At 49.5% G+C, this 17,680-nt stretch overlaps 6 protein-coding genes across 6 annotated transcripts; 3 read left to right on the forward strand and 3 right to left on the reverse strand.

Annotated features, from left to right (window-relative positions):
- Positions 1 to 1,258: 1,258 nt before the first annotated feature.
- On the reverse strand, positions 1,259 to 2,382 carry BDV38DRAFT_247084 (DUF3632 domain-containing protein). Its single transcript, XM_032054625.1, has one exon. It carries the CDS (start codon positions 2,275 to 2,277, stop codon positions 1,372 to 1,374), a length of 906 nt encoding a protein of 301 aa, XP_031913396.1. The 5' UTR covers positions 2,278 to 2,382; the 3' UTR covers positions 1,259 to 1,371.
- Positions 2,383 to 2,933: 551 nt separating this feature from the next.
- On the forward strand, positions 2,934 to 4,434 carry BDV38DRAFT_283175 (DUF1479 domain-containing protein; the record flags this gene model as incomplete). The annotated part of the gene is made up of 2 exons (XM_032059987.1): positions 2,934 to 3,200; positions 3,265 to 4,434. The coding sequence occupies 2 exons, from the start codon at positions 2,934 to 2,936 to the stop codon at positions 4,432 to 4,434; spliced, it is 1,437 nt and encodes a 478-aa protein (XP_031913397.1).
- Positions 4,435 to 4,732: 298 nt separating this feature from the next.
- BDV38DRAFT_247087 (uncharacterized protein) lies at positions 4,733 to 7,832 on the forward strand. The gene is made up of 3 exons (XM_032054626.1): positions 4,733 to 5,340; positions 5,405 to 7,646; positions 7,703 to 7,832. Exons 1-3 carry the CDS (start codon positions 4,799 to 4,801, stop codon positions 7,742 to 7,744), a joined length of 2,826 nt encoding a protein of 941 aa, XP_031913398.1. The 5' UTR covers positions 4,733 to 4,798; the 3' UTR covers positions 7,745 to 7,832.
- Positions 7,833 to 9,633: 1,801 nt separating this feature from the next.
- BDV38DRAFT_247089 (POT family-domain-containing protein) lies at positions 9,634 to 11,828 on the forward strand. Its single transcript, XM_032054627.1, has 3 exons — positions 9,634 to 10,015; positions 10,067 to 10,433; positions 10,495 to 11,828. Exons 1-3 carry the CDS (start codon positions 9,745 to 9,747, stop codon positions 11,459 to 11,461), a joined length of 1,605 nt encoding a protein of 534 aa, XP_031913399.1. The 5' UTR covers positions 9,634 to 9,744; the 3' UTR covers positions 11,462 to 11,828.
- A 381-nt stretch (positions 11,829 to 12,209) lies between these two features.
- On the reverse strand, positions 12,210 to 14,097 carry BDV38DRAFT_88608 (SEC14 family lipid-binding protein). The gene is made up of 4 exons (XM_032064089.1): positions 13,536 to 14,097; positions 13,334 to 13,475; positions 12,899 to 13,279; positions 12,210 to 12,844 (listed from the first exon to the last, which is right to left on the reverse strand). Exons 1-4 carry the CDS (start codon positions 13,781 to 13,783, stop codon positions 12,347 to 12,349), a joined length of 1,269 nt encoding a protein of 422 aa, XP_031913400.1. The 5' UTR covers positions 13,784 to 14,097; the 3' UTR covers positions 12,210 to 12,346.
- Positions 14,098 to 17,679, reverse strand: BDV38DRAFT_88607 (putative transcription factor (Snd1/p100)). Its single transcript, XM_032064088.1, has 2 exons — positions 17,142 to 17,679; positions 14,098 to 16,923 (listed from the first exon to the last, which is right to left on the reverse strand). The coding sequence occupies exons 1-2, from the start codon at positions 17,277 to 17,279 to the stop codon at positions 14,413 to 14,415; spliced, it is 2,649 nt and encodes an 882-aa protein (XP_031913401.1). The 5' UTR covers positions 17,280 to 17,679; the 3' UTR covers positions 14,098 to 14,412.
- Position 17,680: the final 1 nt, after the last annotated feature.

Here is a 17,680-nt window from a genome sequence, read left to right on the forward strand (position 1 = left end):
GTATTGTCTTCCATCACAATGTCACTAGCCCTGCACGGTTCTAAATTCATTTAAAGAGGTTGCGGTAGGTGCTACAGTATTGAAGACTAGTTCAATAGACCGTACTCGTATTTACACGATAGTGCCTTATTGGGAAAGTGAAAGGATCCAAACGCATGTGTACGAGTCAGCTGTACAGGCGAGACTCCCGGTCACAGTTGACTCGGTAATAAATCTATTATTCTAGCCTGACTACGCCGCAAATTCCTTACTCTCCGCGAATGGGCTTCCGATGCTATCACATGAACCGTGTGAACATATATGATACGGATGTATGTGAGACTCGTGGCCATGTCCCCAGAGAGTCTAGCATGAGTGTGGATTCGATGCCGTGGTGTTATTCTGAGGTCTGGATGTGGATATGCATGGGGAATGCCCTTCAGCAGTGGGTCAAAAAGAGGGGTCAAATATAAACGCCAAAAGGAAAAATTGAAATAACAGAGAAAGAGCAAAACCGAAATAATGAAATTTTCAATATGTTCCCCATTGGAGAAACTCAAATCGCCTGAGACAGGTTCGGGGTGGAACCTATAGAGGTCACATCGATGAGGTGTAGTTTCGGAAGCATACTAATAATGCAGAGTGCCACAACCCTATATTTCTTGAGTTCTTATACTGGGTATGATTCATATTTGCTTTTGGCATCAGCTATATCTCAATAAAGAGGGGGGTTTCTCAGTATCTTTTAGTATTGACTTCCACAGGTCAACATGGAAGGGGATTCTGTGTTAGGGTTGAAAGATTCAACTACAGATGGGGTGCGAAATTCTGTGAACCAACGTAGAAGGCTCCAAAATCGCATCGCACAGCGCAAATTCTATAAGTGCCTAATCTAGCTTTGTGAGAGCAATCTACTTCTACGATGATCTTGTAGGCGAGAAGGCCAAAGCACGTAAACAGTGCCTGCTGCAGTCAAGTCAGGGGCCAATTAGCATGCTGGCCGGAAATCCTACTATTGAGGACTGGAAAACTAGTACCTGCCTCTCCCTCTAGTCTAGACTATATGTTTATATATTACATTTAGTAAATTCAGAACTTATTCTATCATACGACAGTATCCCCCTTATCTATCTCTACAACCTAGTCTGTATACTCATACTTCTGTATTAAGCAGAATCTCCTACGAAAGATGATAAATCATATCCTAACAGCGCGTTCATAAGAGCCTAGCTAATATTAAAATCAGAAAACAGGGCTCATGGTTATGAATAATATGATAAATATTGAAATCGTTTCAAATTTGGGGTTGGTTTTGTGTCATGCTTTCAAGAATATATTCTGCGCGGAAGTTATCTTTTAGTAGTTAGGTACTTACCCTTTACATTTTTAGTGCTATTTGCCCTGATTATTGCCGTTATCCTTGGCTAAAATTCTCTCCCCCCAACACTGCATAACCCTTACACCCCGCTGTGCCAAAGCCGCTGTCTCCGCATGGTCACAATGGCTGATCTCCTCCAGACGTCGCCTCCAGAAGAGCCATCTTGAAGTGCTAAAGCCGTTATCCGGCACAACTTGCGCTTCTCTAGCAAGCTCACCAACAGCCGAGGACTCAAATCCCTGGCCTGAAAGACAAAGGCTTTCAATTTTGTAGCCACTTAGCTCAAACCAGGCTACCGCTGCTGGCAACAGATCAACTATGGGCAGCAAGCCATCGCCCTGCTGGTCGCCGGTTGCAGTCAATTCCCTACGTGTCTCAAACATATCCCTGAAAATCGAAAGAGCACAAACACACAGTTCGGAGCCACATACACCCCAGGCACTGAGGCGGGCTATGAAGGCGCTGAGGTTATGCCGCTCTGTCGCCGGTAGCTCGTCGGCTGCGTTCCATGCTGCTTGAAACTCCTGCGCAAGGAAGGGTAGATCAACCCAAATCTTTCCGTTAGATGTTGATGCCTCCTCTTGGACTCCTGAGGCTGTATTCCTGCGACACAACACGCCCATTTCTCGGGCGTGCAGGATTTGGCCTGCCAGGCGATCCTGGGCGGGGTGTTTAGCATCTGTGATTTTGGCACCTTGAATGATCATGTACCATAGTTCTCGCATGTCATATTCGTAAAAGACTATTGGAAGGTCGGACTTGGTGTAACGACTGGAAATATTTTTCATAAATAGCCTGGATTGGTGCCAGAATTTGTTATCGTTGTCATAGCCACACGATTCCCGGTCAGTATCAATAGCACCTATATGATGATGGCCGAATCTTTGTCGACTGCGTATCTGGTCTTCGAAGGAGGACATAGCGTGATACAGTTTGAGCGCAATAGGATCTATAACAGCAGCAGAAGAATGTATATGATTGTTCTTGTTTTCATTCAACAGGGGAGGGGAAGGGAGAGTGGAACGCTATCTAAGGGCTTTATGTACTGACAGCAATGTACAGTCGCGTAGGTCTACGTAAGGCGGGGTCCGTCAGCAGTGGCAACTCCTACACCTCCTAGGAATTTCCGCAGGGGCTTGCTTATGCATTGGTGTTATCCATTACCTCCCTAGTGGGGATAATTTGATTTCACTCGACCGTCTAAGTGTTACGAACCCCGGGCTAGTGCAGACCTGACCATAATATACTGTGCACAGTAAAGGCATGGATAACAATAAGCGGTGAACATATTGTGCATGGCAGAACAGTTGCTTCTTATTTTTTATTTTTTATTTTTATTATTTTTCTGCCAATCGTATCGGTTTAATGGCATCATGATTACACATCCCGTCTGGCGGTTGTCTTCCCAAAACGGTAATCGGAACGACTTCCCTTTTAGGAGTTACCGACAATTTCTCCACATATGTACTTAGCCCTGGGGTAATTGAGAGCCATATAAAAGTCGCAAAGACCCCATCGTAGTAAAAAAAAAAGGAGAAAGCCAGGTATTTCTGTAACTTAAGCAGATCTGTACAATATGGCAATGTCACGACTTCTCTCCCGATCGGCAGTTCGGGCTGCCTCTACTTCGACTTCCGCTCAAACAACCAAAGCGGCAGGAGATATTTCAAGCGTTTTCCCGAGTTTGAGACCAGATTACAAACCAGAGCCTCTGCCGCCGCGCTTCAAGGATTTAAAGTTACAATACTTCGAGAAGAATGAAGAAGCGCTGAAGCAAAGCTGGAAGAGATTACTCCCCAGCTTAGAAGAGGAAGTTGATAAGATCAAGTCAAAAGGAAGCGATGTATGTTCTCAATATATAAGTAGAGGAATGGCTTTTATGGGCAAGATCGCTAATTTCATGCCAGATTATTCCTTCCGTGGATTATGCGGACGTTGTTTCTGGAAATGTACCAGAGAAGGTCCTTGCGGAAATCCGTCACCGCGGAAGCGTAGTAATCAGAAATGTGTTACCTCGTGGAATGGCTAGAGAGTACAAGGAGCGCATTGAGGACTATGTTGCTGCCAACAAAGAGCGCGTGAAGGCCTTTCCACCAGACTCACCAGCAGTATATGAGTTATATTGGACTCAATCACAGGCGGAAGCCCGGGCGCATCCGAACATGCTTGATACACAGCGCTTCTTGCAGCGTTTGTGGCATTCATCTGACCCTAAAACGAAAATTTCCACCCGAAACCCTCTCACATACGCTGATCGACTCCGGATCCGAATGCCTGGTGATTCCAAATTCACCCTTGGCCCCCATATCGATGGTGGCTCGCTTGAACGGTGGGAAGACCCTGAGTATTCTCGGGTTTACACCAAGATCCTCGAGGGTAAATGGGAAGAATACGACCCATGGGATGCAAAGCATCGTGTCTCGGCCAAGATGGATTTGTACAACGGTGCTGGCGCCTGCTCCATGCTGAGGTTCTTCCAAGGATGGCTTTCCATGTCCCAAACAGCCCCTGGCGAGGGCTCACTACATGTGTGCCCAATGGTTGTTCACAGCACCGCCTATACCATTCTCAGGCCATTCTTTGATACTCAATCGCTGCAGCCCGCATTGGATGCTACTTTCCCTGGATCTGTCCCTGGAGCTTGCCAAGAATACAACCCCGTCACCCATCCACACTTGGAGCTGGAAAGCACTATGGTGTCGGTGCCTGAGGTCGGACCTGGTGATTACGTTGCTTGGCACTGTGACTCTCTGCACTCTGTTGATAAGGAACATCAGGGCAAAGGAGACTCGAGTGTACTCTATATCCCTGCCACTCCTATGTGTGACATGAATGTGGATTATCTGCTCAAACAACGTCAGGCAGCTCAAACTTACTCCCCACCTTGGGACTTCCCAGGTGCTGGTGGATCTGGCGAGAGCGGCTTTAAGGGTGCACTTGACTGGAACTCGCTCAACCCCGAGGGCTTGCGTGCTATGGGCCTAGGCAATAAGCTATGGGATATTACCCCTGACATGAGTGAGGGCGAAAAACAGGTTGTTGAAGCTGCTAACACGGCATGCTTCGGTCAACCATGAGGTTATGTTATTTTCCGATTTTCAACCCATTTTTTTTAGTGACTATGTCGGTGTCATTCAGGCGTATACCAGCAGCGGGTTGTGTTACATAGATCGAAACAATTACATTATATAGGCAACGAAAATATAGTAGTTTGGAATGGAATATCAACGCCCATGCGTTTTAAATCTTGAATTGGTTAAACCCACTGAGTTTGACATGTTTGCTTTCTATCAATTCATAGCTCCACACTAGTGTCAGTCGAGATCACCGCCCGCAGCCTTGACCAACAGGGAATCCCGATCAACATTACAGCAGGCCATACTCTCATTTCTAATTTATCTTCGCGACCTCCATGACCAGTTTTCTGTTGAGGTAATAACCATGCGGCTACAGGCGACGCTCCTTCTGCTCGCCTCGTGCGTTCCCTCAGCGCTAGCTATCTATCGCGATGAGGTCGACCATATTGATTTCCACCATGCTCTACTCGGTACTCCTTCGTCCGATTCGACCTTCTTCCTCAAGCCTTCGTCCTCCTCTGATGCGTCCCTGCTCTACACGTTATCCGAGAAATTGCTCCTTGGTGCGGTAAATCCTCGGGATGGGTCGGTGGTCTGGAGACAAAATGTCTCCCGATCCGCTGCAGCCGCAGACAACGGCCTCTTACGCGCTTCCGATGGGACCAATGCTATGGTTAGCGCAGTGGGTGACTATCTGTCATCATGGAGCGCTCTGGATGGTAAATTGATTTGGGAGAGGTGGTTTTCCGATGAGCACGTAGCAGACCTTGAGCTGCTGGAGCTAGAGGATGCCGCTTCGCCTTCGGCCGTTAAAGACACGATTGCGCTTTTCGGGGGTAAGGCGGGTGTGGTCAGAAGGCTGGATGGTGATTCGGGCAAGGTCAAGTGGGAATATAAAGATGAAAGGTTCGATCCCAGATAGTCTGATTAGCCGTCGCCCGTGCTGACATTTGGTGGGCACTCCCTCTAGTGGCGATCTCCCTTTCCAAGTCTCGTCTTCCTCCACCGATGTTTTCTATATCTCTCTGCAGTCGGCTCTCCTGAAGGGCTATAAGATCAAGGTCACGTCTATGGACCTCTTGACCGGTCGTCAAAACCAGCAATTGACCCTGAACTCGGAAGGTGACATTTCCGGGCCCGAGTCTGTGCTTTTTGTGGGCGCAAATACGGCCTCCCCTTTGATTGTCTGGACAGATAAGGCTCAGAAGGCACTCAAAGTAAATGTGATTGGTACGAAGCAAGTTAGCTCCATCAACATCGACAACACCAGTGGCGAGGATCTTCGTTCAATCACCGTCCATGCTCCGAAGAGACTCAACTCATTGCCTCATTTTCTGGTTCATTACCAAACGCAATCTGTATCCTGGGCTGAGGTTTACCACGTGAACTTGAAAACCGCAGTTGTATCCAAGGCTTACGATCTGCCTCGTTTGGAAGGCTGGTCTGCCTTCTCCACGAGTACTAAGGATGCAAATGTTTACTTTACCCGGATCACGCAGTCCGAAATGACTGTTGCATCTTCTGCTTCTCATGCCATCTTGGGGAGGTGGCCTCTTCAGTCCCCTCCGATGGAGCGCGCTCTTCATGCAGTGTCAGAAGTTGTCCCGAAGGGCGATAGCGTCGCAGTCCGATCGGCGGCTGTTTTGGAGTCGGGTGACTGGCAATTACTTCGAAATGGTCAACCTGAATGGACTAGATACGAGGCTTTGGCTGGCGCTCTGGCTGCCAACTGGGCTGAGGAAGAATACCAGGAGGAGCTGGTTCACCAGCTTGAGGTTGAAGGTCATGAGAGCCTTTTCGCAGCCTACGCGCACCGTGTCAGGCGCCACATCAAAGATCTCGAGCATCTTCCTGAGTGGCTAAAAGACCTGCCCAAGCGCATCCTTACCAGTTTCTTGACCGACGAGGTTTCCAACCTGGATAGCTTCGGCATCTCCAGGCAAGTTATCGTTGCTACTGAGAATGGACGTGTCTATGCGCTCGATGGTGGAAACCACGGCGCCGTTTCCTGGAGTGTGAAGGCCGCGGAAACAGAAACTTGGGCTCCTATCGCAGTGGTCACCCAACCAGGCCTTGCCACTGTCTACACAGATGACGGCAGCTCGGTTACCCTGAACGTCGCCTCTGGGGAAATTATCAAGCGTACTCCGACCACTACCAAGCTCCGTTCTGTCGCTGTGCTCAACGACTCCCCCGCGCCCCTCATCGTTGGGATTAACGAGAACGGCACTCCGTTGGAGTCTGTGGATCGTCCTGGTTTCTTTGTCACCCTAGGAAATGGTCGCGTGCTGGGCTGGAGCGCCAACAACAACGAGTTCCCCGTCTGGGAATTTTTACCCCCACAGGGCGAGAGAGTCATCCATGCCACCTCCCGACCAGCTCATGACCCTGTAGCATCGATTGGTAAGGTGCTGGGTGACCGATCCGTTCTGTATAAGTATTTGAACCCTAACTTGGTTCTTGCTACCGCCGTGGGTGATAAGTCAGCTACTTTCTACCTGTTGGATGCGATTTCTGGCAAGGTCCTACATGCTAGCACTCAAAACGGTGTTGATACCACCCAGCCAATCGCCTCAGCCATCTCCGAGAACTGGTTCGCATACTCTTTCTGGGGTGATGTCGTCAACCCATCAGACGCCAAGGGCTACCAATTGGTGATTTCCGAGCTGTATGAGTCTTCGATACCCAATGACCGTGGGCCACTGGGTGCCTCATCCAACTACTCTAGCCTTGGTGCACTGCCCCTTCCACATGTAGTGTCTCAGTCCTTCATCATCCCAGAACCAATTTCCCACATGGCCGTTACCCAAACCCGTCAGGGTATCACCACTCGCCAACTCCTTTGCACACTCCCCTCGACCAACTCACTGATTGGCATTCCTCGCCCCGTACTAGATGCCCGCCGGCCCGCCGGCCGCGACCCGACCCCTACGGAGGTCGAAGAGGGCCTATTCAAGTACAACCCCTTCCTCGAATTCGATGGCAAATGGTACCTCTCTCACGCGCGTAATGTGGCCGGTATCAAGAAAGTTCTCTCGGCACCGACGCTTCTCGAGAGTACTAGTCTGATTTTCGGCTTTGGCGGTGATATCTATGGCACCCGGGCGACACCCAGCCAGGCTTTTGACATCTTGGGCAAGGGATTCTCGAAGTTGCAGTTGCTTATGACAATTGTGGCACTGACCATTGGAGTGGTAATTCTGTCTCCCATGGTATGTTTCTTGACTCCTTTCGTGGCAGAGCTTGCGTCGCTAATGTTTTATCACAGGTCCGGAGAAAGCAGGTCAACCAGGTTTGGAAGTCATCGTAGTCGCCCCTGGAAGCATAGAAGACAAAAGATGAACTGGAACATAAATATATCAATAATGACATAGCTACCCTTCTAGTGTAAAACTACGATACAAGTTAAAGAAAGCCATGGTGCATCTCCATCATACTAGATAAACCCTGCAGCGAGTAATAATTAGGAGGTATTCAAAGCAATTTCCCCCGTCAAAGTAATATGACTTTCAAGCCTTATGAGCCTTTAGTAGATTGGACGGAAGGTTGGCTACCTAAATATAATCCATAATCTTAATAACACCAGCATCGCGAAGTACCGCAGCACCCGAGGGCTGAGAAATAGGAACTCAACATTGCCGATTATAGCAGGGGAACGTCGAGAAAGTGCTCAATAGTGCCGCCGTGAAGTATTCAAGCCGAGACTGAGGATCACTAGGACCAGTTCTAACTATGAATACGTTTTCATATCACACAACTAAGCCATGGTCTGACACACAACATTTTCTTGGCTTTCGCATTCAGCTGACGAGAAAAGCCCTATCTACCTACTTGAATCCCTCTCTACTCCTGAAGAAGCCCAACATCGTCCAGGTAGGTTGGTATAGTGTGAATTTCAAGTTGTAAGGGGTTGGTTGGGTTTCTTTGGTTTTTATATACTTGGGATTATAGGATATGGGGTTATGCTACACTTGTAAATTGGAATGCAGGTGTTGTTGCAGTATATGGTGAGTGGGTTCTTTGGACACTTCGTATGTATGCTATACTACCATTCAAGTATCCATGCGGCTACTGCTAGGGGGCTGCGTGATGTGTAGTGTACATGGTGTCAGTACGTTGTAAGCTCAGAAGGGCTGTCTTCGGGTGGTCGATCTATTACCATGTTCTATCCTCACTAGATTTAGTATAGGCTGTAGAGAAATCCATGTCATTGCTGACAAGCTCCTTACACCCACTTGGATCCTTGACGATATCCGACATAGCCAATGAGTATCACAACTTTACGATACTCTTGTCCCAGCAAGGGTCGGCACATACTTCCTAGAAGAGACTCTAATATCATGGTGAAGCCTCCATATAATACCCCCATTTAATTTAACTTAGGCAGAGCGTTGTAATCCCCCTCCCCCTATATAATTCATTCCGAGGCAGTAATGAAACATTAATACTACACTTGGCACCTTTGGAACAGTATAAGATAGGCTTCTAGAACTCTTCGGGCCAGATCACTTATATTAATCTTGATTATAAGGACTTAAAATGTGGACTTTGTTAGTAGGGTTACTTACACCCTCTGCCCTTGTAGTCGACAGAATATAATCAATCACTACAAACCTAGACGAATACATAAACCTGGTTCAAGTACAGAACAATCTCCGACGTAACAAAAGTAAAATCCTAAGGAACCGATATGAAAAGCCTCAACTGGCAAGGATCACTGATCTCGGCGTAAGTTTCATGGCTCTCGGAATGAACCTACTACAAGTGGCCAGCGGAATACTCCTTCATGAGTCGGCATTCGGAATAAAAATCCCCAAGGAACCCTGACTCCGATGCCTAGGCCCTGGTTTTGTGAGAGCTTTGTTTTCCCATTGAATGCCGTTATACATTTGTTAACCCTTTATTTGATGATAACTATCGACGTTTCTATATTGCTCGTTAGGCAGTAATAGGTACTTCGCACGGCATAGCGGGAAACCAAACTGGGATACCGAATCTCGTTCCCCCGGAGTTAGTGACACATCCAATTCCGAGATTCAGGCAGCATTATAATCAATCATCTCTAGGGAAGATCCATAAATGCCTGCAAAAGCATATGAATTGATAGGCCAGATAAACAAGTGGCAGGGATTAATTACTAGATAGTGACGTGATAGGGCAAAAAAGGGTCACGTTAGATAAGCAAGTTGTTCCCTGGTTGCGCTGACGGTCTTTACTCCGAGTCCTGGGGCACGCTCTTGCGCGTCTCAAAAGTAATTCATAAAATCCATAGACCATCACGGATGGTCTCTGGTATTACCTTGATTCAAGATGTCGACTCCAGAGGCCACACCCAATGCAACCGAACGCACCCCGCTTCTCTCCACCAGCTTGGATGAAACAGCGGATGATGTAGGGGCCATTTCGCCGCCTACTGAGCCAAACGATGGCCTGAGGAAAGTCGCAGATTCCCTTCCACTCTCAGTGTGGCTCGTTGCAAGTATCGAGCTGTGCGAGAGATTTGCTTTCTTCGGGACTCTAGGGCCTATGCAGAACTACATCCAGAATCCGAGGGATGATCCTTTGCGTCCTGGTGGTATTGGTATGTGTTAAATCTAACGTATGTATCCGTAGCTCTGTCTGATGTGACTAGGGCTGGGACAAGCCTATGCTACGATGGTGAATCAGGGCTTTTTGCTGTGGTGTTACATTACCCCAGTAGTGGGCGCTGTTGTTGCGGAACAGTACCTTGGGAGAGTAAAGACCATTATTCATTCTGCTGCGATTTACATCTGTGGCTTGACGATGCTCTTCTTGTCGTCATTGTCAATTGCACAGGACTCAGGTGTGTCGCTAGCTGGACTGCTTTTCGCCCTGTTTTTTATAGGCATTGGTGCCGGCGGCATCAAGGCGAATGTCAGTTCACTGATCGCAGAGCAATACACCGGCCCCAAGGAAGCCAAACGTGTCTTGAACTCAGGGGAAGAGGTTATTGTCGACCAGGCTTTAACAGTAGAAAGGTACGTATCACATCATGATTCCCAATAGCCTAGACCAAGTCAATACTAACACTGCAGCAAGGATATTCTCAACATTCTATCTATTCATCAGCATAGGTTCCTTCGGACCCATGCTCACAACAACAATCGAGCAAAAATACGGCTTCAGCGCCGCATTCGCTCTCCCAATTCTAGTCTTCCTCATCGGCTTCGCAGTCATCCTAGCCAGCAAAGACCAATACGTCACCAGACCCCCAGAAAGCTCCATCGTCTTCAACGCATGTCGCGCATTCTGGATAGCAATCAAACACAAAGGAAACCTAGACTACGCACGACCCAGCTCCCTCGCCGAATCTGACCCATCTCATAGACTCCCATGGTCCGACGCCTTCATCGACGACTTGAAGAGCTCCATCTCCTCCTGCAAAATCTTCCTTCTCTACCCAATCTACTGGGCTGCCTACACCCAATTTCTTACCAACTTCGTCTCCCAAGCCGCAACCATGGATACCCACGGTATCCCCAATGACATAATGCCAAACATCGACACCGTCACAGTCCTCATCCTCCTCCCCATAGTAGACCGGGTGATCTTCCCCTTCCTCCGCCGCCACGGCATCCCAGTCCGCCACATAGACAGAATCACAATCGGGTTCATCCTCATTGGCACATCCATGCTATACGCTACCTTCGTGCAGAGAGCCATCTACGCCGCTCCCCCCTGCTACAACCATCCCCGGGCCCCCGATTGTCTGGGAGGCAATGTCCCGAACCAGGTTTCTATCTTTATCCAGGCTCCGGCGTATATCCTGGTCGCGGGGTCGGAAATACTTGCCTCTGTGGCGGGTATTGAGTATGCCTATACGCAAGCCCCGAAGTCGATGAAATCGTTGATTATGGCCATGTATCTCTCGGCTACTTCGGTGGGGGCTTTGTTGGCTATGACGGTTTCGCCGTTGACGGTTGATCCGTTGTTGCCTTGGTTGTATGTTACTCTGGGGTTGGAGAATGTTTTGGCCGGGGGTGTGCTTTGGTTTGTTTCTGGGTGATTCGGGTTGAGATATATGTAGTTGGTGGATATAGATGCGGTATGGAGAGGAGAGAAGAGAGGGGTTGGTTGGTTGGCTGGGTGGATTATGGATTGCGTTATAGAAGATAACTGATGGTTGCGTATTAGAAATTTGTGGATGGATACACTTTCCTCCTGTTTGATTTTCATGTTACTACAGTATAATAGCATGCTTTATAGACGTAGTATGGCACATCTATATATCTACTAGGGAGTCCTAATCTTGTATACGACTACACATACACCTCATCCGAAGAAAACGATAGATATAATAGTTCTCCAGAGTCACTCCAAGTTTTCCCAGTATAATCACATATCCTCTATCTTAATATGTACATCGATACTTACCTAGGAAGAACAGGTTCTGAATACTATAGGGGGCATGATTTCTGACTGTGCAGTCTGCTTTGTCCCCGATAGGTATGCAGTGTTTGAAAGGCAACTAGGTGATTGGGGTTCATACATGTTCATCTCTGCACTACTGCTCGTATAGATAAGTACAACTTTTCCAGTCTTTCACCATGTCTAGAAGTGGTTGTTCATGGGAGCATTGACAAAATCAAATTCTAGGTATTGTTCTGGTCAACTGGCCTTTTTTATGTCCCTGTAACCCCATTATTTGTCTTGACTAATTAAGTAGTAGTCAGGTATAAAGATAAACCCGGAAAATCTAAGTAATAAACCAATCAAAGGTTCATGACAAAAAAAAAAAAAGAAAAATGAAGAATGAACACAAAAATGTAGAAGATGACTTGTCTAGACATGCATGCAATATCTAGTCTTAACCATGACGCCAAATTTTCAGAGACTTCGAACAAGAATTATAAGTATGTGAAACAATATTTTAAGTAGAATGGAATGACAACTAAGCAGCGACGTCTCCGTTGCTGGCCTTTTCGGTGGCGCCATTCAGGTCGAGCTTCTCGTTGACCTCGGTGGCGAGAGCATCGTCCGACTTCTGCTGCTCTGGGGCTGGGGTGGTGGACTCAGCCGCTTGGGATACTGGCACGGGAACGCTGCTCTTTCGGCTCTCGCCGTTCACCTTACCCAGAATCTCGACATGATCACCCTTGAACAGGACAGGCCCCTTGATGAAACTGGGTTTGGTCTCTCCTTCAGCGGGAGGAATCTCCAACCCACCGACAAGTTTCCGGGCCTCGTCGTCGAGGTTCGGCATGTCGCCCCATTGCCAGTCTAGCTGGCCACCGTACTGCTTAGGGATAGTGGTCGGGTCCATGAAAGAGCTAAGGGTAGGCAGGACCTCCGCGGATGAGAGAATAAAGATCTTAGAGGTAGTGACGGGGTCAAACCAGCGCTTAATCCAGCCCCAGACGGTTGGAAAGAAGGAAGGAGCACCGATGATCTTCGCTGGTTAGCACGGCTCCATGAACCAAATAAACAGCTAGGAGGGGCTCACAAAGATGCGGTCCAGGGTCTCCGGGTAATGCGCCGTAGCCAGAACGCTCGCGTCCTGCATGTGACCCTTCAAGTTCCAGAACTGCTTCAAACCAACACCACTGACATCAACAATGTTGTTCGAGCTGACAATGGGCGTGTCGGGATGCGGGCGAGACAATTGTGAGCACAAGGGCATGACAAAACGGAGGAGGTTCTCGTAGAGGGCGAAGAGACGCAAAAGACGCTGTGGCACTGTGGAGGACTTGTGCGTTTCCGCCGTCGCGGAGGGATCGGTCATGGTGGAGTTATAAGCGGCCATGTTCTTGCTGTTCAGGTGCTTGATCTCGAACACATAAACGGGAATACCACGGCGGTCCCGGCGACCTGTCCATTGAGGGTACTGTGTCGCATTAGCAATTCAACTCCATCGCACAAGACACGCAGGTTCACCAACCATCCTCCTCGCGGCGTCATATGACTCCACATCGATATTCTCATACAGAGACTCGATGGCATTCTCCTTACGCCAATCCTCGGTATCCTTGAACTGGCCCCAAGCGCCATTCACGTCAAACTTGCGGGCGCGCAGAAACCGCCTAGAATGCCCCGTCAGTGCCATGCACCCCTCCTAAGAGCCCAACCAAGGCAAAACATACAGCATGGTCGCATCATCATGGCTCGCCGCCTCCTTGTCACTCGCGGGCTTGTAATATCCATTTTCTTTACTTAGTTTCTTGAACTCCTCCAGTTTCTTCTCCTGATCCTCGGTGAGATGGTTCAAATGTCCGGCCAGCCATTCCGTCCCCGCAGCCTGAGACGCGGACGCAACGGGGTCATTCTTGGGATCGCTTTCTAGCGCGGCGTTATCGCTCTCCTGGCTGGATTTCGTCCCCCACAAAGGCATTTTGCTCGCTTTAAATATTTTGGGCTGGTCTTGGGAAGTTAAAATGTTGTTTCGGATCGTTTCGGATGAAAGAGAGATTGATTGATTGATGGATTGACGCACGGGGCAGAAGATCGTCGTCGGCACGGCCGATTTCTGTTCCTTTCGCTCGGGTGCGGAACTCGATATGGATCTTGTCAAGTCCCGGTCGGTAGTACTTGAGGAGAGGAAAGTGAAGGTACTGGGGTGCACAGCACTACGCGATGAAGAGCGGAATTCTCACACGACCCGAATCACAGAGTTTTGGTGATTTGTACTGACCGTAGTCACGATGAATGACTTTTGGGACTGCAGTCGGTGTCGGGCATTACTTTTAGTTCCGCTTATGTCAGAAATTAATGCATAGTTATCCCTGCATCCCGCGGATGGCAATTCCACGCGGTAGAGGAACTCCCCAACTTTTGGTATTGATATTCAAATCCGATCTCTCCTTCACTATGCTATAGGATTCCCTAAGATAACCAAAAGAAAAAGAAAGAAATAATACACAGCCCATTTCCTGTGAGTCATTGAAAATTACCTGCAAATATTTATACACAAAAAATTCCTTCCCTTCATGACCTCAAGAACTTGATGTCCCAGTAAAGCTTTTAGTCCTCGGTGAGGTCACCGTACTCCCACATACCGCGTCTCTCCTGCTTCGCCTCTTCCTCTTGGCTACGCAGGTGTGACAGCGTCTCTGCGGCAGAACGTTCCCAAGCCTTCAGCTTTCTGGGCACCATGGCAAGACCCTCCCGGATGAGGTCAGCATTGATGCTGTGGTCCAGGTTCTTCGACTCGGTGGGGTCCATCAAAGTAACGTGCAGAATTCCCTCTGGAGACACGTAGTCGACGTTGGCGACAAGCTCCCGGTTGTAGAGCTGCTCTTCCAGGAAGTCGGCAGCATCCTGCAGATAGTCACCCGAGCCAGGGAGCTGAGCCATGGAGAGCACAGCGTCCACAGCCTGAGCACGGAGTTTCTGCACGGAGAACTGCGGCTGGCTCAAGGGCCTGAGACGAGACCAGGGAAGAACCTCGGAATTACCGAAGTCGATGTAGAGAACCTCGGCCTGCTGTTTCTCACGGTCATTGCGACGCACCTTGGCACGGTACCACTCGTTATCCTCAGTGAACTTGGCGGCAACGAAATCACCGGCCTTAGGAGGACCAGGCAATGGTGTGTCGTTCGCCTTGTTCAGGTGGAATGAGCGGAATGCATTCATCAATTCAGTGAGCGCAGAGGTGCCAGTGCCAATCTGCTGGATCTTGAGGCGGCCGTTAGTGGGGTCAACGTAGGTGACCATCACATCACGGTAATCCTTGCCGCGCTGAGAAACCTCATTGGCACCGTTGGTATCGGCGGTCGTCTCCTCTTCTTCCTCCTCAACATCCTTGCTAGGATCCCAGTCATGCCAGAGCCCCTTGCGAGCTTCCTTGGCCTTCTGTTCCGCTGCGAAGTACTCGGTGGCGTGTCCGGACTGCTCCGCAGAGTAGGCATGGACAGTAGCAAAACCTTCCTCGAGAAGGACCTTGGTGAAGTTCTCCTTGTTGACGTAAAGAGTGCCGATGAAGCCACCAACCTTGTCGATTGTCTCGACGTCAATTTCAACATCACGCTGCATGCAACGCCTGTTTGCTAGGTCATGTGCTTCCTGTCCGAAAGGTTCGGACTGTTCGTTGGGGTTACGGGCCGACCGAGGCGCACGAATACCCGACAGGACGAGGGTCAGCTTGGCGTTCTCACGAGGCACAAGAACTGTGAAGCGAGAGCCCGACTTGACAAAGTCCACGATAGCCGGCACGCGCTTTTGCCGCTGGAGGATGGAAACTTCCATCTTGGCCTTCTGGACGCTCTCGGAGTAGTCCTGGTACTGCTTCGCCTTGGGTGGCTTCGGGGACCACATTCCCTTACCGTCTTTCTGAGCATCAGCCTCAGCGATCAGCAAAGAATCATAGTCGGGGGAGCGGTCGTCATCATCCTGGCGGTGGCGGATCACAGAAGCGTAGCCAGCCTCAACCAGAGCCAGAGCAATGTTGGTATTTCCGTAGATGACCGTGGCAACGTCCCTTTCTTCGTATCCCTCGGTAGCGGGCTTCTTGCCGTTGACGGTAACCTTGACATGCTTTCCGATGAGCCTCTTACGGACAAACTCCTTGGCATCGGCAGCGAAGGGCGCCTGCTTGGGGTCAGATGGCTTAGGCTGGCGAACACTGCTCAGGCTGATCTTCTTTTCTTGGCCGGCCTTGTTTCTAAGGAACAGAGTATCGGCATTCAGCACACGACTAACAATGTAGTCCTCGGCGGCCCCGCCAGCAGGACCCTTTGCGACAAGACCAGTAAACAGACCCTTCCGAGCATCCTTGGCGGCCTTCTCCGCACGGCGGAAACTAGCCATATCGGCACCGAGGAGGGGAGCGTGCAGATCGTGGCAACGGGCCAGGCCCTCTTCCAAAAGGAACTTGGCAATGTTACCATTAGGATGGAGAACGGTTGCGATCAATTGACCCTGTGGCGTGACACCGAGCAGGGACACTTGGACCTTACGCTGCTGCAACCGAGACTCGACAAACTGGTGGGCATCATCTCCGAACGGCTCGGCAGGCTGCTCCTTGCCCTCGGCGTTCACCCGTCGGGCAGCTGGCGCCCGGACACCGGCGACGGCAACCACAACCTGCAGGTGCTCCTGGGGAGTAAGAAGCAGGCGAAGGACCAGCCTGTCCCCATTCAAGACTCTCTCAACGATAGCCTCCAGCGGCTTGTTTTTATATTCCTCGACGAGGGCCTTTCCATCGGAAAGTTCATAGGTGGTCTCCGTGTGGCCCTTCTCTGCTCCAGCCCAGACACCCTTATCCTCGGACTGAGCGTGTTCCTCTAAAGCGCGCAAACGCTGTAGCAATGCAGCGGTCTCTTCGGATTCGTCGGCGCGTTTACCGGCCTCCTCGCGGACACGGACCCATCCTTCCTGGACGCTAATGTCGGGCAACAAGACTTCGAAAGTAGGGAGTTTGATTGTGCCATAATCGCGCTTGGCACCGGTAGGGATGGTATATAAGACGTCGAATTGGACGACCTTTCCTACAAGCAGCTCACGAAGGAATTCACGAGATTGAAAAGCATAGGACTGTAGAGCACACGGGTCAGCGAGAAAACATTCCCGCAGATATTATTGTAATCAGGGGGCAAAGAATGTAAAAGAAGTGAAAGATGGCTGTTCGTGCAGTAGAGGTCGCATGTGTGTCAAAATTGGAACTCGGTCGGAGATAGAGGCCACCTATCCTGACCCCAAACCAACGGAGGGGGCAGCAATTGGGGAAACACCACGAAGAAAATTCCACTCACCTCATCGCCTTCCCTGCGCAACCTGGGCGCTGAGACGTATGCCAAACTCAGGGTGCGTTCCTGTCCTGGGTTGGTGATATGCGACAGCACAACGGTGTCGCCTGACAGGACAGATTTCACGCGGGCTTCCAAAGGCATACTGGGAAAGCAACCAATGATAAGACAAGATAAAAGATTGACGACACTGGAGAGACCAGTGTGGGAGACAATCAACCCTGTTTGAAGAAAACGAAGGAAAGAATGAACCGGTAAACAGTAACAACAGTAGTAATAAAATGCAACAGGATGGGTTTATTAATTAAGGGGGGGAAGAAGGTCGGGGTTTCCTGGAGTACGCAGAGAGAAATGAAATGTGGTTGGAAGGGGAGCTTCCAGACTAGTCCAAGGCGGACACCTGACTTTCGCTCCGGTGATTTTTGTGGGGGGGGAAAAGAAAACAGTCTGGCCAAAGGGAGATTGAATTCATTTCAACCACCGAACACTAGTCCTATTCGAGTTGACCTGGTGCATTGGAAAATCTACTGGTGCAAAGGGACATG

This window comes from Aspergillus pseudotamarii (assembly GCF_009193445.1).
Source record: "Aspergillus pseudotamarii strain CBS 117625 unplaced genomic scaffold BDV38scaffold_28, whole genome shotgun sequence".
Lineage (NCBI taxonomy): Eukaryota > Fungi > Ascomycota > Eurotiomycetes > Eurotiales > Aspergillaceae > Aspergillus > Aspergillus pseudotamarii.